This window comes from Bos taurus, chromosome 25 (assembly GCF_002263795.3).
Source record: "Bos taurus isolate L1 Dominette 01449 registration number 42190680 breed Hereford chromosome 25, ARS-UCD2.0, whole genome shotgun sequence".
NCBI lineage: Eukaryota > Metazoa > Chordata > Mammalia > Artiodactyla > Bovidae > Bos > Bos taurus.
Genome location: NC_037352.1, coordinates 2775453 through 2792430, shown reverse-complemented (window position 1 = coordinate 2792430; position 16978 = coordinate 2775453). Strand labels below are relative to the sequence as shown.

At 44.4% G+C, this 16978-nt stretch overlaps 1 protein-coding gene across 4 annotated transcripts; it reads right to left on the bottom strand.

Annotated features, from left to right (window-relative positions):
• Window positions 1-6181: 6181 nt before the first annotated feature.
• On the bottom strand, window positions 6182-16725 carry LOC104970105 (zinc finger protein 75A). 4 transcript variants are annotated; one of them, XM_010819243.4, is made up of 8 exons: window positions 16529-16725; window positions 15434-15518; window positions 14906-15034; window positions 13136-13331; window positions 12376-12467; window positions 11968-12094; window positions 9905-10012; window positions 6182-9718 (listed from the first exon to the last, which is right to left on the bottom strand). In XM_010819243.4, exons 3-8 carry the CDS (start codon window positions 14924-14926, stop codon window positions 9120-9122), a joined length of 1143 nt encoding a protein of 380 aa, XP_010817545.1. In that variant the 5' UTR covers window positions 14927-15034; window positions 15434-15518; window positions 16529-16725; the 3' UTR covers window positions 6182-9119. The 4 variants fall into 4 exon arrangements, with proteins under 4 accessions (XP_010817545.1, XP_059737656.1, XP_010817546.1 ...); XM_059881673.1 differs by lacking the exon at window positions 9905-10012; XM_010819244.4 differs by lacking the exon at window positions 15434-15518.
• Window positions 16726-16978: the final 253 nt, after the last annotated feature.

Here is a 16978-nt window from a genome sequence, read left to right as displayed (position 1 = left end):
GGGAAGGAATGGACACTAACCAAGAAAAGAGAGAAAATTCCTCATTTCGAGGAAGTGTGGTGCCAAATGGGGACAAAAATAGAATAGGAATATTTCATTTCCATTTCACTTTTCATCTCAGCTGTTACCGACATGTTATAGTTAAATGCTAATAAAAATACAATCAAGCAGGAATGGTTAGAGGGAATTATAATAAATTCTAATGTTTTTAGTATTCATTTATACATTATTTCAATTAAAAAACAGAAAACCAATTAAAGTAGGTAAATGAGGGTACTTTGAGCTCCAGGGGAAATGTCTCATGTGAATATGTTAGAGAGTTATTGCTATTATTATTTTCTGCCACTTAATGAATCACTCTGGGGCTTGTTAAAAGTTAACAGTTGATCATGAAGTTTCAACTTTTAATAAGTTGCTCTGGTGATCACCACAGGCATCTAGTATTCCTTGTGGACCACCCTCATTATGAGGCATATGGGTTGCCTGTTGTTCTCATAAATGAATATCCTTGGGAGGGGGAGCATATCAGGAGGGGCCTCTTACAAAGTCATGTTGACAACTTGTTGGTCAAGCTCTGGTTGCCCTCTGAGGGAGGGAAACACAGCTCCCTTGTTCTTAATTAAGCTTGCCTCTTGTGGAGACAGGGCCTCTGTTGAGTGGGAATACTTTCTCATAGACAGATTAGGGTATGGTTGTCAAGATTTATTGATCTCTTTTAAAAGGAACTATTTATTCATGGAATGTCATACATCTGAGATTTGCTTTAAAATATTCCAAAACAAAATAAAAACAAAAACTGGATAGGATAAGTGAAACAAAATAGGCAAAATGTTGATAACTGGTGATGTCTACATAGGGGTTCATCATATAATTACTATGTTTGACAATTTCCATAATGAAAATTTTAAAATATATATCTATAAAAGGATTATTAATCTCCAACATTTATTATCTTAAATCAGCTACTGCTCTGTGTATTAGAACTCTTTGCAGTTACAATTTACACTGGCTTAAACAATAAAATGAAGTTATAGATTCATGTATTAGTAGCTGAAAAGTCCAGGACAATTCTAGGTGTCAGGTGATGCTTGATCTGACAGCTCAATGGTGTCACCAAAACCTGCATCATATATATCACTGCTCTGCCTTCTGTGGTATTGTTTTCATCCTAAGGCTCACATCTCTCATTTCAAGGAGACTGAACATCTGCTGGGTTACATGTATCATCCTGCAAGTGTTGGATCTGTTCTACGGTTTCCAACAAGTCGTGATGGGATCGGCTTAAGGTCACAGGCCTATTCCTGAGCCATCTTTCTAACCAAGGATGGAGAAACTCCTGGGGAATAAATGAGTTCTGAAGTTGAAAGACCTTATACTGGACTTTAACCCACTGTCCGTATTTACTTGGGTGCATAACATCCTTCACAGAATAGCTCTGCACATCTCAGTGTTCTCTGCTTACCAGCTCGGAACCCACTGACAGAGAGATTTCCAAGACCCTTCCAGGTCCTTTTACACACCTCAGTGTTGAGAGTTCTTGGGAAGAGATGTGCCAAGGGTCTGAAGGACCCCCTAGGACTGTGTGTGCACTCAGGCCCTTGCTGAATTGCAGGCATTCGGGTCCAGCACAAGCACTGAAGAGCAGACGTGGTGGGGGAACATGCTGGGAGGAGAGGCAACCCGAGCGGAGGTGCTTTCCCTGGGGTGCACATGGAATCCAGTCTTTCTACCCCAGGGTGAAGCTCCCTGAGCTCCAAGCTAGAGCATTCAGGCAGCTGGAATGATAGCCTTAAGACATTCCAAGGTACCCAATGTAGGACACCTCTGTGCACTCCTTGACAGGACCTACAAGCTCTTTGCTTCCATCTCTTCTGATAAAGAACAAGATGAGAACTCACAGCCATCACACATCTGTCAAGCAGTCAATACCTAAAGAGAGCACACTGGGACAGGGGTGCTCTAAGTGACCAAAGCTAATGTTTGGTGCCTATGGTAGCTTTTTCCTGTTCGATCTAAGTTGATCCTTGAAGGACATGGGTTTGAACTGTGAGGCCCCACTCACATGGGGAGCCTACTGAATAACTCAGTACTAAAGTACATGATCCATTCCTGGTTGAAGTTGCAGAACCACAGATCCAGAGGGCCAATGGTAAAGTCATACACAAATTTTGAACTGTCCAGCAGCTGGCACCCCCCAACCTACTCCACTGTATTTTCATTCTTATATTTATTATAAGTCAGTTTTGTGTCCAACATTGAAGATTCAAGGCTACACAGGACAAAGCCACTGGCCTCTTGATGCTTGTATTCTAATGGATGCAGATAGACAAAAACAACAAACCAAGTAACTCTACTTTGTGATACATGCTGTGAAGCACAGCACTCAGAGTGGTGAGGGCAGATATGACTGACTGAACAACAGTGAAGATCAAGAGAAGATAAAGCCCTTGTGCAAGCTTGGGTTTCAAAATGTGGGAGCTGTGGAGAGATCCAAGAGGAGAATATTGTACAAGTGCCTCTTAACTCAAAGAGTAAGACTCGGGAACTCTCTGGCAGTCCAGTGGTTAGAACCCCAGGCTTTCATTGCCAAGGGCACAGGCTCAATCCCTGGTTGGGGAACTAAGATACCACAAGCCACATGGTGCAGCCGAACAGATAAAAGACCAGAAATATGAGCCTCTCCTTTAAGGAGGATAAATAGCTTTGATGTTGGGTAATGCTTATCATAGTTACGGGATGAAGGAAACATTTAAAAAACATTTCCCTAACTCCACGTAAGAAACTAAATTTTAAAAAAACCAGAAAAGAAAAAAAAGGCGGGGGGTGGAGGGCCTTCCCTGGGAGTCCATGGGTTAAGAGTCCTTGCTTCTACTGCAGGGGGTGGAGAGGCAAGTTTGATCCTGGGTTGGGGAACTAAGATCCTGCAAGCTGCACAATGCAGTCAAAAAAGAAACTATTGGCCTTACTCTACTAACATTAAAAATATGCATATTTATTTATTTGGCTGTGCCAAGTCTTAGTTGCAGCATGCGGGGTCTTTCAGTCGCAGCATGTGAACTCAGTTTTGGTATGTGCGATCGAGTTCCCTGATCAGAGATTGAACTCAGGCCTCCGGCCTTGGGAGTGCAGAGTCCTAGCCACTGAATTACCAGGGAAGTTCCAATCTACTAACATTTTTTTAAAGATTGCTTTAAAGCTTAAAGTATCTAACGCTTCTCTTCATGAACATTAAATATCCATCACTTTTACATTTTTTTCAGATGCTCTGAAACTGTTCAGTGTACAAGTCGTTGTTGTTCAGTCGTTGTGTCCAACTCTTTGCAACCCCATGAACTGCAGCACACCAGGCTTCCCTGTCCAAGTCATAGACAAATACTTAGAGTGGAAATCATGATTTTGGAAATGTTACATTTATTGGCTTAAAAACTCAATAGAAAGTCTTCTTACTAAGCTCTTCCTTGAAGGTGCAGGGTATTCAAATACAATAAACCTTTACATTTTTGTGCTAGTGCTTAGACCTGAGCAGTTCGAGATTCATCATCCTACAGTGGTGGAAATGAGAAGTGATTCTGATAGCTTTCCTACATCTGAAACTGAGTGAAAGACAAGAGCTGGCTTACATAATTCCTCTCACAGGAGCCAGATGGGAAAACAGCTTTAAGTGAAGTGCAGGCACTATCATCATGGATGAATTACACAGGAGGAAAGCCTGACAAGATGCCTGACTGTGGAAAGAAATTCAGTGCAGCCCAGTACCCTTGTCTCCTGGAGAATTCATACACAAAGAAACCCTACATGTACACTGGGTTTGGCTGATGCTTTGAACAGTGCTCCAGCCTTGCTCCCCACTGAACCCACACAGGGAAGAAACTATAAAAGCGCCAAGTGTGGAAGAGATTCAGCAACAATATGCTTTTGTAACTTGTTTGAAAAGAAACCTAGAAATAGTGTGTGGCTAAAGCTTCAACTGGAGAAGGCAATGGCGCCCCACTCCAGTACTCTTGCCTGGAAAATCCCATGGATGGAGGAGCCTGGTAGGCTGCAGTCCACGGGGTCGCTAAGAGTCGGACACGACTGAGTGACTTCACTTCCACGCATTGGAGGAGGAAATGGCAACCCATTCCAGCGTTCTTGCCTGGAGAATCCCAGGGACGGCAGGGCCTGGTGGGCTGCCGTCTATGGGGTCGCACAGAGTTGGACACGACTGAAGCGACTTAGCAGCAGCAGCAGCGGCAAAGCTTCAACACTTTCTACTGAGGGCACTTTAGAGACTACACAGGAGAGAACCCACAGAATGTTGAGGAAGCCTTCAGCAAATAATCACTGTGTGCCCTGGAGGGAACACTCCTGAGATAAAAGCAATGGGCAGCCTTGATCCATTACATGTGAAAAGGAATGAATCAGAGAATGCACAAGGTGCTCAGTAAACACTGGTCTGTGGTATGAAATGGTTCAGTCAATGTCTGGAAAACCCCTTACAGTGTTCAAATCTTCTGCATTACTCCCAACTGTCCAGATGGATAGAAAAGAAAGAAATGTGAAGTCCCTCAGTCGTGTCCAACTCTTTGCAACCCCACGGACTGTAGCCTACCAGGCTCCTCCACCCATGGGATCTTCCAGGTAAGAATACTGGAGTGGGTTGCCATTTCCTTCTCCAGATCTTCCCGACCCAGGGATTGAACCCAGGTCTCCTGGTAGGCAACACTTTATTGTCTAAGCCACCAGGGAAGTCCATTGGCAGGTCGGTATAAACCCCTGACAGGGTTTCTGCCATAAGTCATAAGAGGTCACTGCGGAACCAAAGAGCAGGGCTCCTCACTTGCTTTGTGCAGGGTGTGGCATTCATTCACATAAGCACACTGTAGAGTTAAGTAAAGGACAGCAGAAAACATGTTCACTAGGAAAACAAAGAACTAGAGCTCCACGCGTCCTTACCTTGTCCTGAAGAATCGAAAAGGCTACTTAGGATTCTTTGTCTCAAGTTCTCCAGCAGAATTAACCACTGTTCTCATAGTTTCAAAAGCTGATCGAAACACCAGAGTTTTAGTTTCCAAGCTCTCCTCCTGTACTTCCCCTCCAGTCAAGAGAGTGGAAGTTCTCAAGATCAGCTTGAGGTTACAGTCAGCTTAATGGCCAGAACTCTGGGTATGCAATGGTCCCAAGACTGTGACCACTGGGATGGACCAATGCAGAGAAGGTGTCAAAGATCTAGGGGCTAGACTAGATCAGAGATCTGCTTCTCAGAAGCAACCCTGGAGCCACTTGTAAGGCTGTTAACTGAACACACAAAAAATAAAGCACCTTCTGGTTTGTCCTAGAAATCATCTGGTTACAAAGGTCACATTAGCGAGACTGAACCCAGGGTCAAGTCTGAATTCATTTTTGAACCAAGGTTCAATAGTTTTAGTTTTATATTGTTGTTTTAGTAATCAGCTCTCATTCCTGTGATGAGGTATAGAAATGCCTTCTTCTAACTTGCACACATCCAACCCAAATTCCAAAGATAAGGAATAAGACACCATGCTGCTAACTAGTGGCTAAGACTTTCCCACTGGAGGTTTCTCATTCCCCAGCTGGATTGTACTGCTCCTGTGTTCCTGTCCAAGTTTCTTTCCAACTGTCACCTTTCAGTCCAGGGAGAGAAGCCACATTCCTCTTTATACTGTGGGAAATTTTGGTGACTTGTGTCCTGTGTTCTCTGAGGCACAACTCACAGAAGGCACAAGAGGTATTTAACAAACAATTACTTGAAGTCTACTACATTCATATGAGGAATGGAAGGAAATCCCTACTCACTCTCAAGCCCACTGATGGACAGAAACCCTTCCAGTGCATGAGGGGTTAATGGAGCAGTGGTGCAGTGGAGGACAAAGACAAAGTGGAATAAGGTCAGAGGGAGGGAGAGATGGTTGCCTCATCCACTTCAACAACTGACCTCTTATTTGTTTTGGGTAAGCAATCCAGTCTTTCTTTCCCATCACCTACAATCTTGTAAGCTCCTATGTGTTTCCACCGGTGTTACAGTTACATCATCTCAGTGGAGCATCAAGAGGAAACTAGATCTCTTCTGAGGACCAAAGACCAGGCAGAATGACAAAGGTTTCTGAGCTCTACCAGAACAGCCAGCCCAATTAAGACAGGTCAGGTTATGCTGTAGAAACACACAGCACCAACATCCCAGTAATTTAACACAACAAAAGTTTATTTATTGTTCCTACAAAGTGCATTACAGGTCTGGCAGACCATCTAGAACAGATACCTCTCCCCAGTGTGGAAGGTCAGCATTCCAGACTGTTCTGATCTCGTGGCTCCTATATGCTTACATGACTGAGGCAGAAGACAGCACAAGAGTCCTGTACCAACAAATAAGTGCTTCAGTCCAGAAGTGAGACTTCTATACAACCCACTGCTCAAAACTATCTCAGGACCCTGTCGAACGAAAAGGAGCAAAAAAGGATAACCACTACCCCACCACTTTTTTTTTTTTTTTTTTTGGCTGTCCCACATTAGCTTACAGGATACCAGTTCCCCAACCAAGGACTGGACCCAGACCCTCAGCAGTGAAAGTGAGGAGTCCTACTGGACCGCCAGGAAGTCCCAACCACCCCATTCTTACTGTTCACTGGGATACAAGCTCCACAGCAATAAGCATTTCGTCTCCTTGTCCATTATCATGTCCTTAGCTTAGAAGAGTACGTGGGAACTTCCCTGGTGGTCCAGTGATTAAGAATCTGCCTTCAAATGCAAGGGACATGGGTTCAATCCCTGGTTGGGGAACCAAGATCCCACATGCTTTGGGGCAACTAAGCCCACTCACCACAAGAGAAGCCTGCACACTGCAACAAAGACCCACTGCGGGGAAAGAAAACAAAAAGGCTTGTTGAAAGTCTGCTCTTCAAAAAAACAAGTACCTGGACACAAAATAGGACCTCATTAAAACAAATGCATGAATGCAGTGCCAGCAACTAATCCATAGGTGTATCCTGGGAGAAGAGACAAGAGTTCCAGGGGTGTTAAGATTGAGGGTGTTGGGTAAGATCTATGCAGAGCTGGCTGTGCTTAGCAAATAATTCTTGACAGAGTTCATCTTGGGGAAGGAAATGAAATCTTGCTGACAGCGACACACCAACAGATCAAGTGACTTACACCATAAAGCACTGAAGCCAAAGGACAAATCAACTGAGCAAACCACCACAACGAGCGCTCAGCTCCTGGAAGGAGCTCCAACAGCCACAGATGCACTAGCTCCTTCAGTGTGGTCAGTCCACCCAACACACCACTGCGGATCAGAGAAAAGGAAAAGGACATGGACACTGTCTGAGACTCCACTACCAGCATGGCCATTAGATACTTTTCCTTCATCAATCCCTCTAATCCTCAGAAAACCCTGAGTTGAGCTTTATCTCTATTTCATAGAGAAAATGAAGACTTATGCGTGTTTCAGTAACCAAGAAATTAGTTTTACAAACTTGAAACAGATCCAATGTCATCCAGGCTGACTGGGCAGGGACAACATACAGATCAGTCCAACTGATCCTGTCTTCAGGCCTGACTAGTTACAGCTAAGTGACAGCCAACAGATCCACTAGTTATGGGGTCTTAACAAGTCCCTAAATCTCTCTGAGCCTTAACTTCCTTGTTTCTAAGAGATATGTTAAAGACATTATTTAACTCCTTTCCTAACACTACCCGAAAGCTCTAGAAGGAACACATCTGAATCAGGGCTGTAGATAAAAAGGTATTATAAGAAAACCCAGAATCCAGAGAGATTCTCAGCAGTCTATGGTGTGCTGAACAGAAACAGAAGATCTCGTGTGTTTAACAGTTTATTGTCAGCCAAGGAGGTGCGGGTTCACCCACCTTCATCTACCACTTAGCATCAGCTCCCAAACCTTTGGGCTTGGTCTCCTGCTGCTGGATTCAGAGCACCATGCCCAGTGACCCACAGGATCCTCCCTACTGCACACACGCCAGTTCCCAGACAAGCATAACCCTCTCCTTGTTCTTAATAACAAACCAAAGCCAAATTAAAATGTGAACAGACAAAAAACTGAGAAATTGTTCCTGAATTCCCATTAATATCCATTTAGGCCTCAGAAAAGTACCCATGTTCATGGCTCTTTTATCCTATTGGCATTGTGAGGTAAGGAGTCTAGTTTATTACAGAAAATTCTTTACATCTATTATATTGTTGTTGTTTAGCTGCTAAGTCGTGTCCAACTCTGCAACCCCATGCACTATAGCCTGCCATCTAATATAGACTGAATGGTAAAAATTCCAATTCATGTCCACATGACCTCATTAGAGATATTCTCCTTTTTTCAAACATCACCAATGAGAGGTAAGATGGTGCATCAGTTCACCTGGCAGATTCTCCACCACTAAAGTAAATTATTTCATCACAGTAAAAATTGTGCTGAAAGGATTCCAGAGGTATAGAAATAAAGATTCATAAAGGAAGTCAAAACCATGTCAATTTTGCAAACACTGTCCAATGACAAGAGTAAGAAAACTCAACTTGGTTTCTGGAAAACTTCATGTTAAAATTCATTTCCGTCCCAAAAGACTATTGAAACTGCTAAGTCGGCTACCTGAAAGACAATGTATGTAATCAAACACGTATATTACTGAAAACTATGCTACAAATGTTTCCATCATATGTGCTTAACAGTGGCTGGAAGATCAATGAAAAACAATATTTACCTCTGTGACCACAGAAGACTGGTGATCATGACTGCATCTGCTATTTGAAGCTGGTATTGCTATTCTGTCAGCTACAATCCCAAAAGCTTTTTCCCTTACTCGGGTTCTTAGAGAACACCTATTTTCCTAAGGAATTCAGTGATAGTTCTAAGTAAAAACAGTAAGTAGTACAACTAACTACTACTGTTTCCTCTCACAGTCAACCCTAACTTCTTTCTGTGAAACATGATGTTTATATCACCAAATTTTCCACTGGTAAAAAATTCTTCATGCTTCTTAATTTTGAAATTTTTCATAAACTTTAGGGTTAAACTCTGGTTGGTAAATTTCTTAGACTAAGAACACTAGATAAGCTTTTCTTCATTGATGTCAATCCTGGTGTCAAAGTCTTGAGCATTCACTGATGCTTGCATGTGTTATAGATGGGTTCTCCGGTGTTTAATAAGGTGGGAATTTTGACTGAATTTTTTTCCACATTCATGACATGTAAAGGGCTTCTCTCCTGTGTGAATTCTTTGATGTGTGTGGAGATGTGAATTTTGACTGAAGCTTTTCCCACACCAGGAGCATTTATACGGTTTTACTCCTTGGTGTGTGGTTAAGTGCTTATTAAGATCTGACCTCCATCTAAACCTCTTATCACACTGCTGACATTTATACGGTTTCTCCTCAGTGTGAATTCTTTGGTGCTTAATAAGGTCAGAACTAACTCTGAAGCTTTTCCCACATTCCTGACATTTAAAAGGCTTCTCTGTTGCACGTTCTTTCTTATGAAGCTCCATAAGTTTCAGCAGCTCTTCCTCCCACCAGTTGGAAAGTTTATTTCTTTCCTTCACTGGAAAATCTTGGTGCCATTTCCCCAGCCTATGCACATCACCATGATTTTCTTTGCCTGTTGTTTTCTGATGAACATTCACACTGGCTTTTTTTGATACTATGTCTCCTGGTGCTTGTATTTCTAAGTCAGAAAGACACATGAGTTGATGATTTTCCATGTCATTTTTCAGTTTTATCTCTGTTGGAATAAACATAAGAATCAGTCTACTGTATGTCAGAGCAAGATAACTATGGGAATAGAAAAAAAGCACAACATTCACTGATTTTAAAATATATATATAGGGAAGTAGAATCTTAAAATGTTAAGCCCTTGGAAAGGTTCCTAATCTAGGCACATTTCTCCTCTTCCCATGGTATTATTTACCTGAAAGCAGCTCTCCAGGATTGTCTTTGAACATTGGAGATCCTTGAATATATGGCTCTTCCCCTTGCTCTAAATAGATCACTTTAGGTTTGGGGAGCACAAATAATGCTGTGAAATAAAAAACTGAGGTCAACGACTAGAACTAATAAATGGTTCACTAATTTCAGACTACTTCAGGAAAAGCAAAAGATACTTTAACCGTTTGTTATCCTGAATGGTTAAATGGATACTCTCATATCCAATATTAAGTTTACACTATACTGCATTTGTGACTGGGCATGAAAAGCAAAGACTGAGAAAGGAACCTAAGCTAGATCGACAGGAATCCAGTGCAAATTCCACATCTTCTGACACCACTTCTCCATATTTAACTAAGGAGTAACCAAACTCCAGAGCCTGCAGGAAACATAGACTGGTGCTATTACGTCTTCAGGAAGACTTATATTGGATAAGACCAGGTTTAGGTGAGTCGATGTGAAGGTCCATGGGCATGTATCATGCACAAATGATACATGCCATCATTATACTAACTTTTTATTTAGTTCTCAAGCACCAAACACTGGACTAGAAAAGATTTCTACCACTCCCATAGCTCACTGGTTCACATCCAGGTGGCAGAAACAGGCAAGAATTACTTAGTGAACTTACTCCAAATTGTACTGCCAAGTATGGAAAGTATTCATTACTCAGTCATTCCATAAATACGTACTGAGTGGTTATGGTGCACCAGGCACCCTCTATGTACCAGGGACATAGTGGAGAATAAGCCAAATCCCCGGCTACCACAGAGCTTATCATCTCATGCAGAGTCAGACACTCTAACATCAACAGACAAACAAATGTCAGGAAGTGATAAATGTTTTAAAGGAAACTAAGGAAGGGTAAGAGAACATTTAAGGTTCTATTTCTGTGACACTATTTTAGATAAGACTGTGAAAAAAGCTGCTTTTAGAAAATGATACCTGAGCAGAACCCTAAGGTGAGTTTTGTCATGTGACAGAAAAGTGTACCAGGCAGAGGGTAAGAGAAAGAAATGAGCATTTGAAGTCCATGAAACAGCAAGATGACAAGAGTGAAGAATGAAGCAAGAGCACAAGTGGCAAGAGATGACAGCAGATGAGAAGCCAGACTTTGGAGGATCCTGGGGGCTGTGGTAAGGAATTTGGTTCTAATACTGAATATATTGAGAAGTTATCATAGGTTGTTCTTTTTTTTTCTTTAAAGTTCTACCAGCTTATTGCTACCAACCCATCTCCCTCCACCCTCATGCATGTGTGCTCAGTCATATAACCCCATGGACTGCAGCCTGCCAGGCTCCTCTGTCCATGGACTTTTCCAGGCAAGAATACTGGAGTAGGTTGCCATTTCCTTCTCCTATGACAGGTTTTTAAGCAGAAAATGTCATGATCTGATTAGGCATTTTTTTTTTTGGCCGGATCATGCAGCTTTTGGGATATTAGTTCCGCAACCAGGGATTGAATCCACGCTCTTGGCATTGAAAATGAGAAGCCCTAACCAATGGACTGCCAGGAAATACCCCATGATTAGGTTTTTAAAAGACTCTGGCTACTGTGTGGAAAACTGAGGGTGGGAGAGCAGGAGTGGTGGCAATGGGTGCCAGTAAGAAAGTACTGAGGTGAACCTTGTGGCTGAGATGAGGATGTGAACAGCGCAAGAGGCTGAGACATGATCCAATTCAAACTACACTGTGATTGTGGAGCCAAGATGATCAGTGATGTGTTAGTAGTAGGGTATGATGGCAACATCACAGTAAAAAATGATCCAGGGGTTTTCTGGCCTGAACTTTAGGTTAATGGTTGTGTCTTTCAGGGAGACAGGAGAGAGTAGAGCAAAGCAGATTTGAAGGGAACAAAAATTTTGGATAAGGAATGAACATGTGAACTTGGCAGAAGCTCCAGGGTTTCCAGATACACCTTTCCTGTGGTGAACTACTATCTGAGAATCAACGAGCTACTGAAACAGAGATTCTCTCACGGGGGTAAAAGTAAACCAAGAATGTGACAGATTAGTCCATTCCTATGCAAAGGGAAGAGAATTTTTACCTAGAGAGATGACAGTCTCATAGTTCTCGTGCATTACGTCATTGTAGAGGGCCTTCTGAGTGGGATTCAGTAGTTCCCATTCTTCCTGGGAAAAGTATATGGCCACTTCCTCAAATGTCAACAAACCCTAAAGAAGAGAATGGCTTTAACTCAGAACTTGCCACTTGAAAGACAGCCCAACCATCTGGCCCATGATTCGTATGTTAGCCAGATATTAAAGGAACAACACATGATACTTTTTAAAGTGAGGAGGCAGAAAAGAAAGAGGGAAGGGATCAGTAAGCCCAGGAGGTACCCAGTTCCCCTGGGAGATCATCTGAGTTAACATGCTTTTGAACACCTGCTGGGCAGGGTGGGTCACAGACAGCAGGGAGAAGCAGCCCCAAGAAGCTGGAAAGCACAGCTCACCTGGGACTCAGGCAAGATGAACTCAGGTGCCACTGTCCAGTCTTTGGTGTTTGTTTCCTCAGGAAGGGCTAGGATCTGGTAAGTAGGTACCACTGTGGATAAAAAAGCACCACAGAAATTTATCTTCCGTTTCTAAACATACTAGGCTCATTTCTAAAATGTAAAAGATTCTCATGTTTTCAGGATTGATGAGATACCTTTACAAGTGTGTGTGGTGTCTAGAAATGGCTCTCTCCTTGTAGATAAAAACCACTGAATCTACCAGCCCCTGAAACAGGTTCCCTAATCTTCCTGAGCAAATTTATGAAAGGAAAAAACCTGTAATCCAGTCATGACATGAATTGAGAACAAAATACTCAGGGACTCTAGTGTACAGTAAGAAAAGTTGCTTTAGCTTTTTTAAATTTTTTATTGTTACTTTTAGCCTATATACAATTTTATTCACATTTTGTCACTGATAACCCCTTAATTCCTTCTGTTTTTACAAGGACAGGTGGGCCCAATCCTCTCTACTTTTCTAAAGAACTGAGTTCCCAGTATCATTACCAGGGTTCTGCGGTTGGGAGATTTCTGTATCTTAGGCCAACCCCCACCCTCAACCCCACATGACCTATTCTACCGCCACCTGGGGGGCATCCTAATTGCTAATGTAGCTGCATTAGTAGATCCACAGGGCAGGGTAACCAGAAAGTGCACACACATTCTGGCTTAAATTATATCCCACCTCCCAGGAGAAGAAAAGTAACATGAAGATCCTTACCCCTCTCACATACGGGCTCAGGTTCTTTGTGGGTATTCCTGCTCAGTGGCTCTTGTAGACCCTGGTGTATATTCCAAACTTCTTCCTCCAGGGACATGCCCACTGGCTGGGACTCTGCTGGCTTCAGCTGGAAGCCTGGGGCCTCTGCTGCTTCTCCCAAGAGCACTGCCTCCTTTCCCAGCTCCTGGACTGCAACCTAGAAATAACCCCCATACTTGTTACCACAGAACTGACTTTTGGTTTGGGCTTGATGGGAGAGGGAGGAAAAAGCAGAGAGTGCAGACTGCGGGGAAAGAGGGAGACGCTGAAGGAAATGACACAAAGACCTAGAGATACCAGCCACCAATTTTCCACAAGAACAATCCATACACAACATAGGAAAACTGGGAGAAACCAGTAAAGGGTGTGGTTACTGCCAGCTCTCCAAGACAGCAGTCCCACCTCCTGAATTCAGCCTAGTTCGGCCCACAAACAGGGTTGCACAGGCCACCTGTTCTCATGCTGCCTTGACAGGCTTTCTCTCCCAACTTAGATCCTTGCCTTAGTGGTTTCCTGTCTTCTAATTACCTCAAAAGATTAAGGAATTGAATTTAAAAGTTGTCCTGTCAACCAGATTTTCCACATGGTCAGGGAAGATTCTCACAGACAATAGGGATGAAATGGAGGAAAAAAGCAGGAGAAAAGAGCCATAGCTCTGACCTATGTTCAAATAATTTTGACAAACATGTGCCCTCCTGGTATTCACAGTGGGCCTGAGGCCAGCTGGTGAGCTGTCACCTGCCCAAGGGCATGTCCTGGATCCCCACTCAGAGCAGAGCCAGGAACCACCACTGAGAGAGGGCAGTGGAGGCTCTCGCCTATGGTACAGAGGACACTATCCCTCAGGGTCTTTCTTCTCTCAGCTACTCTGCTGGGATTTCAAATCTTTCTTTCTCTGTGTTCTTCCTAATTTTTCCCCTTCCTGGGCAGTCATCCCCTAGTCGGTTGTGTTTTTTTTTCCTTCTCTTCCATAGCTTCGCTCTCTTTTGGTCTCTCAGAGTCCTTTCTTTTCTGATCTGCCCTGAACTCTCCAGCTCCTTAGTGCTTTTTGTATGTTTCTAAGAATTTGAGGTCCATCTCCTTGGCCAAGCCAGACTAGGCTCATTACCCTCAACACACCCTGGCTCCAAAGAGAGCAAAACTCAACTCTGTCCCTAAGGCCAGGGAAGTCTCTACCAGGATCTCTGAATCCTACGGGCTGACTAAGGCTGCGGGTCTGTGCTTTCAGGTCCTGCTTCACAAGTGTTAATGGAGCAATCCAATAGTGACCTAATCCATTTTTTCTCCCAATTAACTGCCCCAATATATCCACCTTCACTCTATTTCAATGCACATCAAGAATTTTTCTCCTCACCCCACTCCTTGTTTGGCCAGTTTCCCTTTGCAAGTGTTCTACCAGGACCACAGCCTCCTCGATGCTCTGTGGATGGTGTCTGGGTGTCCCCAGGCAGAATGGTTAGGAACTGCTCTAGCACCACAAGTTCCAAGATCTGCTCTTTTGAATGAATCTCTGGCCTCAGCCACCGACAGCATAATTCCTGGAGCTGGTCACTAGCCTCCCAGGGTCCAGCTGCTTCATGACAAAGGAAGTTTCGGAAATGCTGGTGAGACCTCTCAGGAGTGAGACTGTCTTGTTTGTGGGGCATGTTTCTTATGCTGACTGGAGTTCTCTGCCACAGGCCCCTTGGTCTCCCACAGAGCCCTGAAATGAGCATTCAAGTACTTACACACCTTCAGATCTACTGTCATCATTTTGATCTAGGAACAATTCTGCTCCTGTGCCAGATACACCACCAGCTCCAGATCTGACAACTGAGGCCCAGTCTGGTCTGGAACAAAATCAATAAAACAATCTTCTTCCTAAGGCATTCAGGGCAGAAAAAAGTGCATGTCAGTAAGATGCTGTCACATGAACTTTACTATCTGCTAGTTATAATGAGAAAGATGAACTTTAAAAATCAACTGCCAGGGCCATGTTTTTCTACTTTCTATTATTCAACTTAATACAGCACAGCTTACTGAAGACAAATTCCAATAAATCACTTTGCCTTTAAAAAAACAATCAGGAAAAGTATATGGATGAGAAAACTAATACCCACTGGCTGCAAGGAGTTCGGGGATTATCCAATGATTTAACTGAAAAACTTCCTACGTCATTCTCTATTGTTAAGGAAAGATCTGTAGAATATTCTGAGTTCGTCTTAAATTTTAACATATTGTCCTAGTCTGTCTTTAGTAAGAGGATACAACTTCTATAACCTTTGTCCTTCTGGGAAGATGAAAGCCTTCACTTCCTGGACCTTTTGAGGTGCTCCTTTCCATTGTATCAAAACTTGTAGGAGAGCTGCAACAATGAGACCAGAGCGGAAAGGAAGTAATTAGGAAAATGGAGCCTTATTCTTCTGAAAAAGCATCCCTCAATAACTAGTTGTTCAACATTTATTTTGGCATTTCTTTGCAAGACACATAAAAAACACTATGTAGAAGATTTATATCCGTATTTCAAATTTCTCTTGACCTAGGAAAAAACTACAGCTGACCCTTGTTCACAAACTGTTTATTCAAATGTCAAGTGGTGAGACTTCCCTGTGGTCCAGGGGTTAAGAATCCGCCTTCCACTTCAGGGGGCCTGGATTTGATCCGTGGTCAGGGAACTAAGATACCACACGCCCCAGGGCAAGTGAGTCGAGTAGGTAACTAGGGAAAGCCCACCGGCTAAAAAGAGCCCGCACGCTGCAAAGACCCAGCACAGTCAAGAGATTTTAAAAAAAGGGAGCCCACGTGAGTGGCCATTACATTCAACTGCTACTGATTCCTTTCAGATTCTCCAAGGGTCCTTTAGACCTCTAAGCGATGCTGGTGGGCGTGGGAGGAAAGAGCTGTCTGTCTCACTTTCCCTGAGATAACCAGAAGAAAGGGCACAGAAATTCTGCCCAGGAAGCCGCGGTATCCGTAAACGGCCGGCTCCGGATGGCCGGCCGGCTCAGGGGGCGCACGGGACACTAAACAGGCTTTCGCAACACGGAAGCTGATCTCTGAGCCTGGGCCTCTCGTTTCTCCCGCGGTCACATCAGCCAGTAAAGGAAACACCGGTGGAGGCAGCAAAGTGGACACGACGCGGGGCGCGCCCGCGAGCACTGGGCCTACGGGCAGTATCCGAGAGGCCTCCAGTTGCGCGGCACGGGGCGCCACCCGCGCAAAGAGTGCAGAAATCATCCTCAGGAGCCTGACGGCGGGCCTAGCTCGGGTCAGTCCGGCTGCCCGGCTCGCAAACGCCCCCGGCTGCCCAGCAGTGGCGGGGGTCTCTCGGCGGCTTCAGAGCCGGTGCCGAACTGGAAGCCGCCTCTAAGTTACCTCAGACGGCCTGGCTTCACGGAAGCCGCTCCCTCTTCCCAGGGCTCAACCGCAAGTCGCCTCCAGTCTAACAGTGGCTCTAAGGAGGACTGCCCCCGCCTCGCCGCCTAGCGCGCCACTCAGAGGCTAGAGGCGGGGGGAAGAGTGGAACGCCGGGTTCCACTTAGATTCCCCGGGGCCGGAAAACCCGGTCAACCGGAAGGGGAAGTGACGTACTTCCGGAGAGGGCTCCGCACCGCCCATTGCTTTATCACGGCTGCAACTGAGGGAGCAGCCTCTCAGCGAGAGAGTTGACGCCGCGAAATCTCAGGCCCTTGGAGCCTGGGGTCCCTGCATGGGCGCCGCCCTCTCGCGGGCATTTCTTCCTCCATCGCTGCGGGTGGCGGGCGGTAACCCATCGTCCCGCCGGGTGCAGCCCCCGTCCCTGCCGGTACCCGAGCTGGGCTCCCG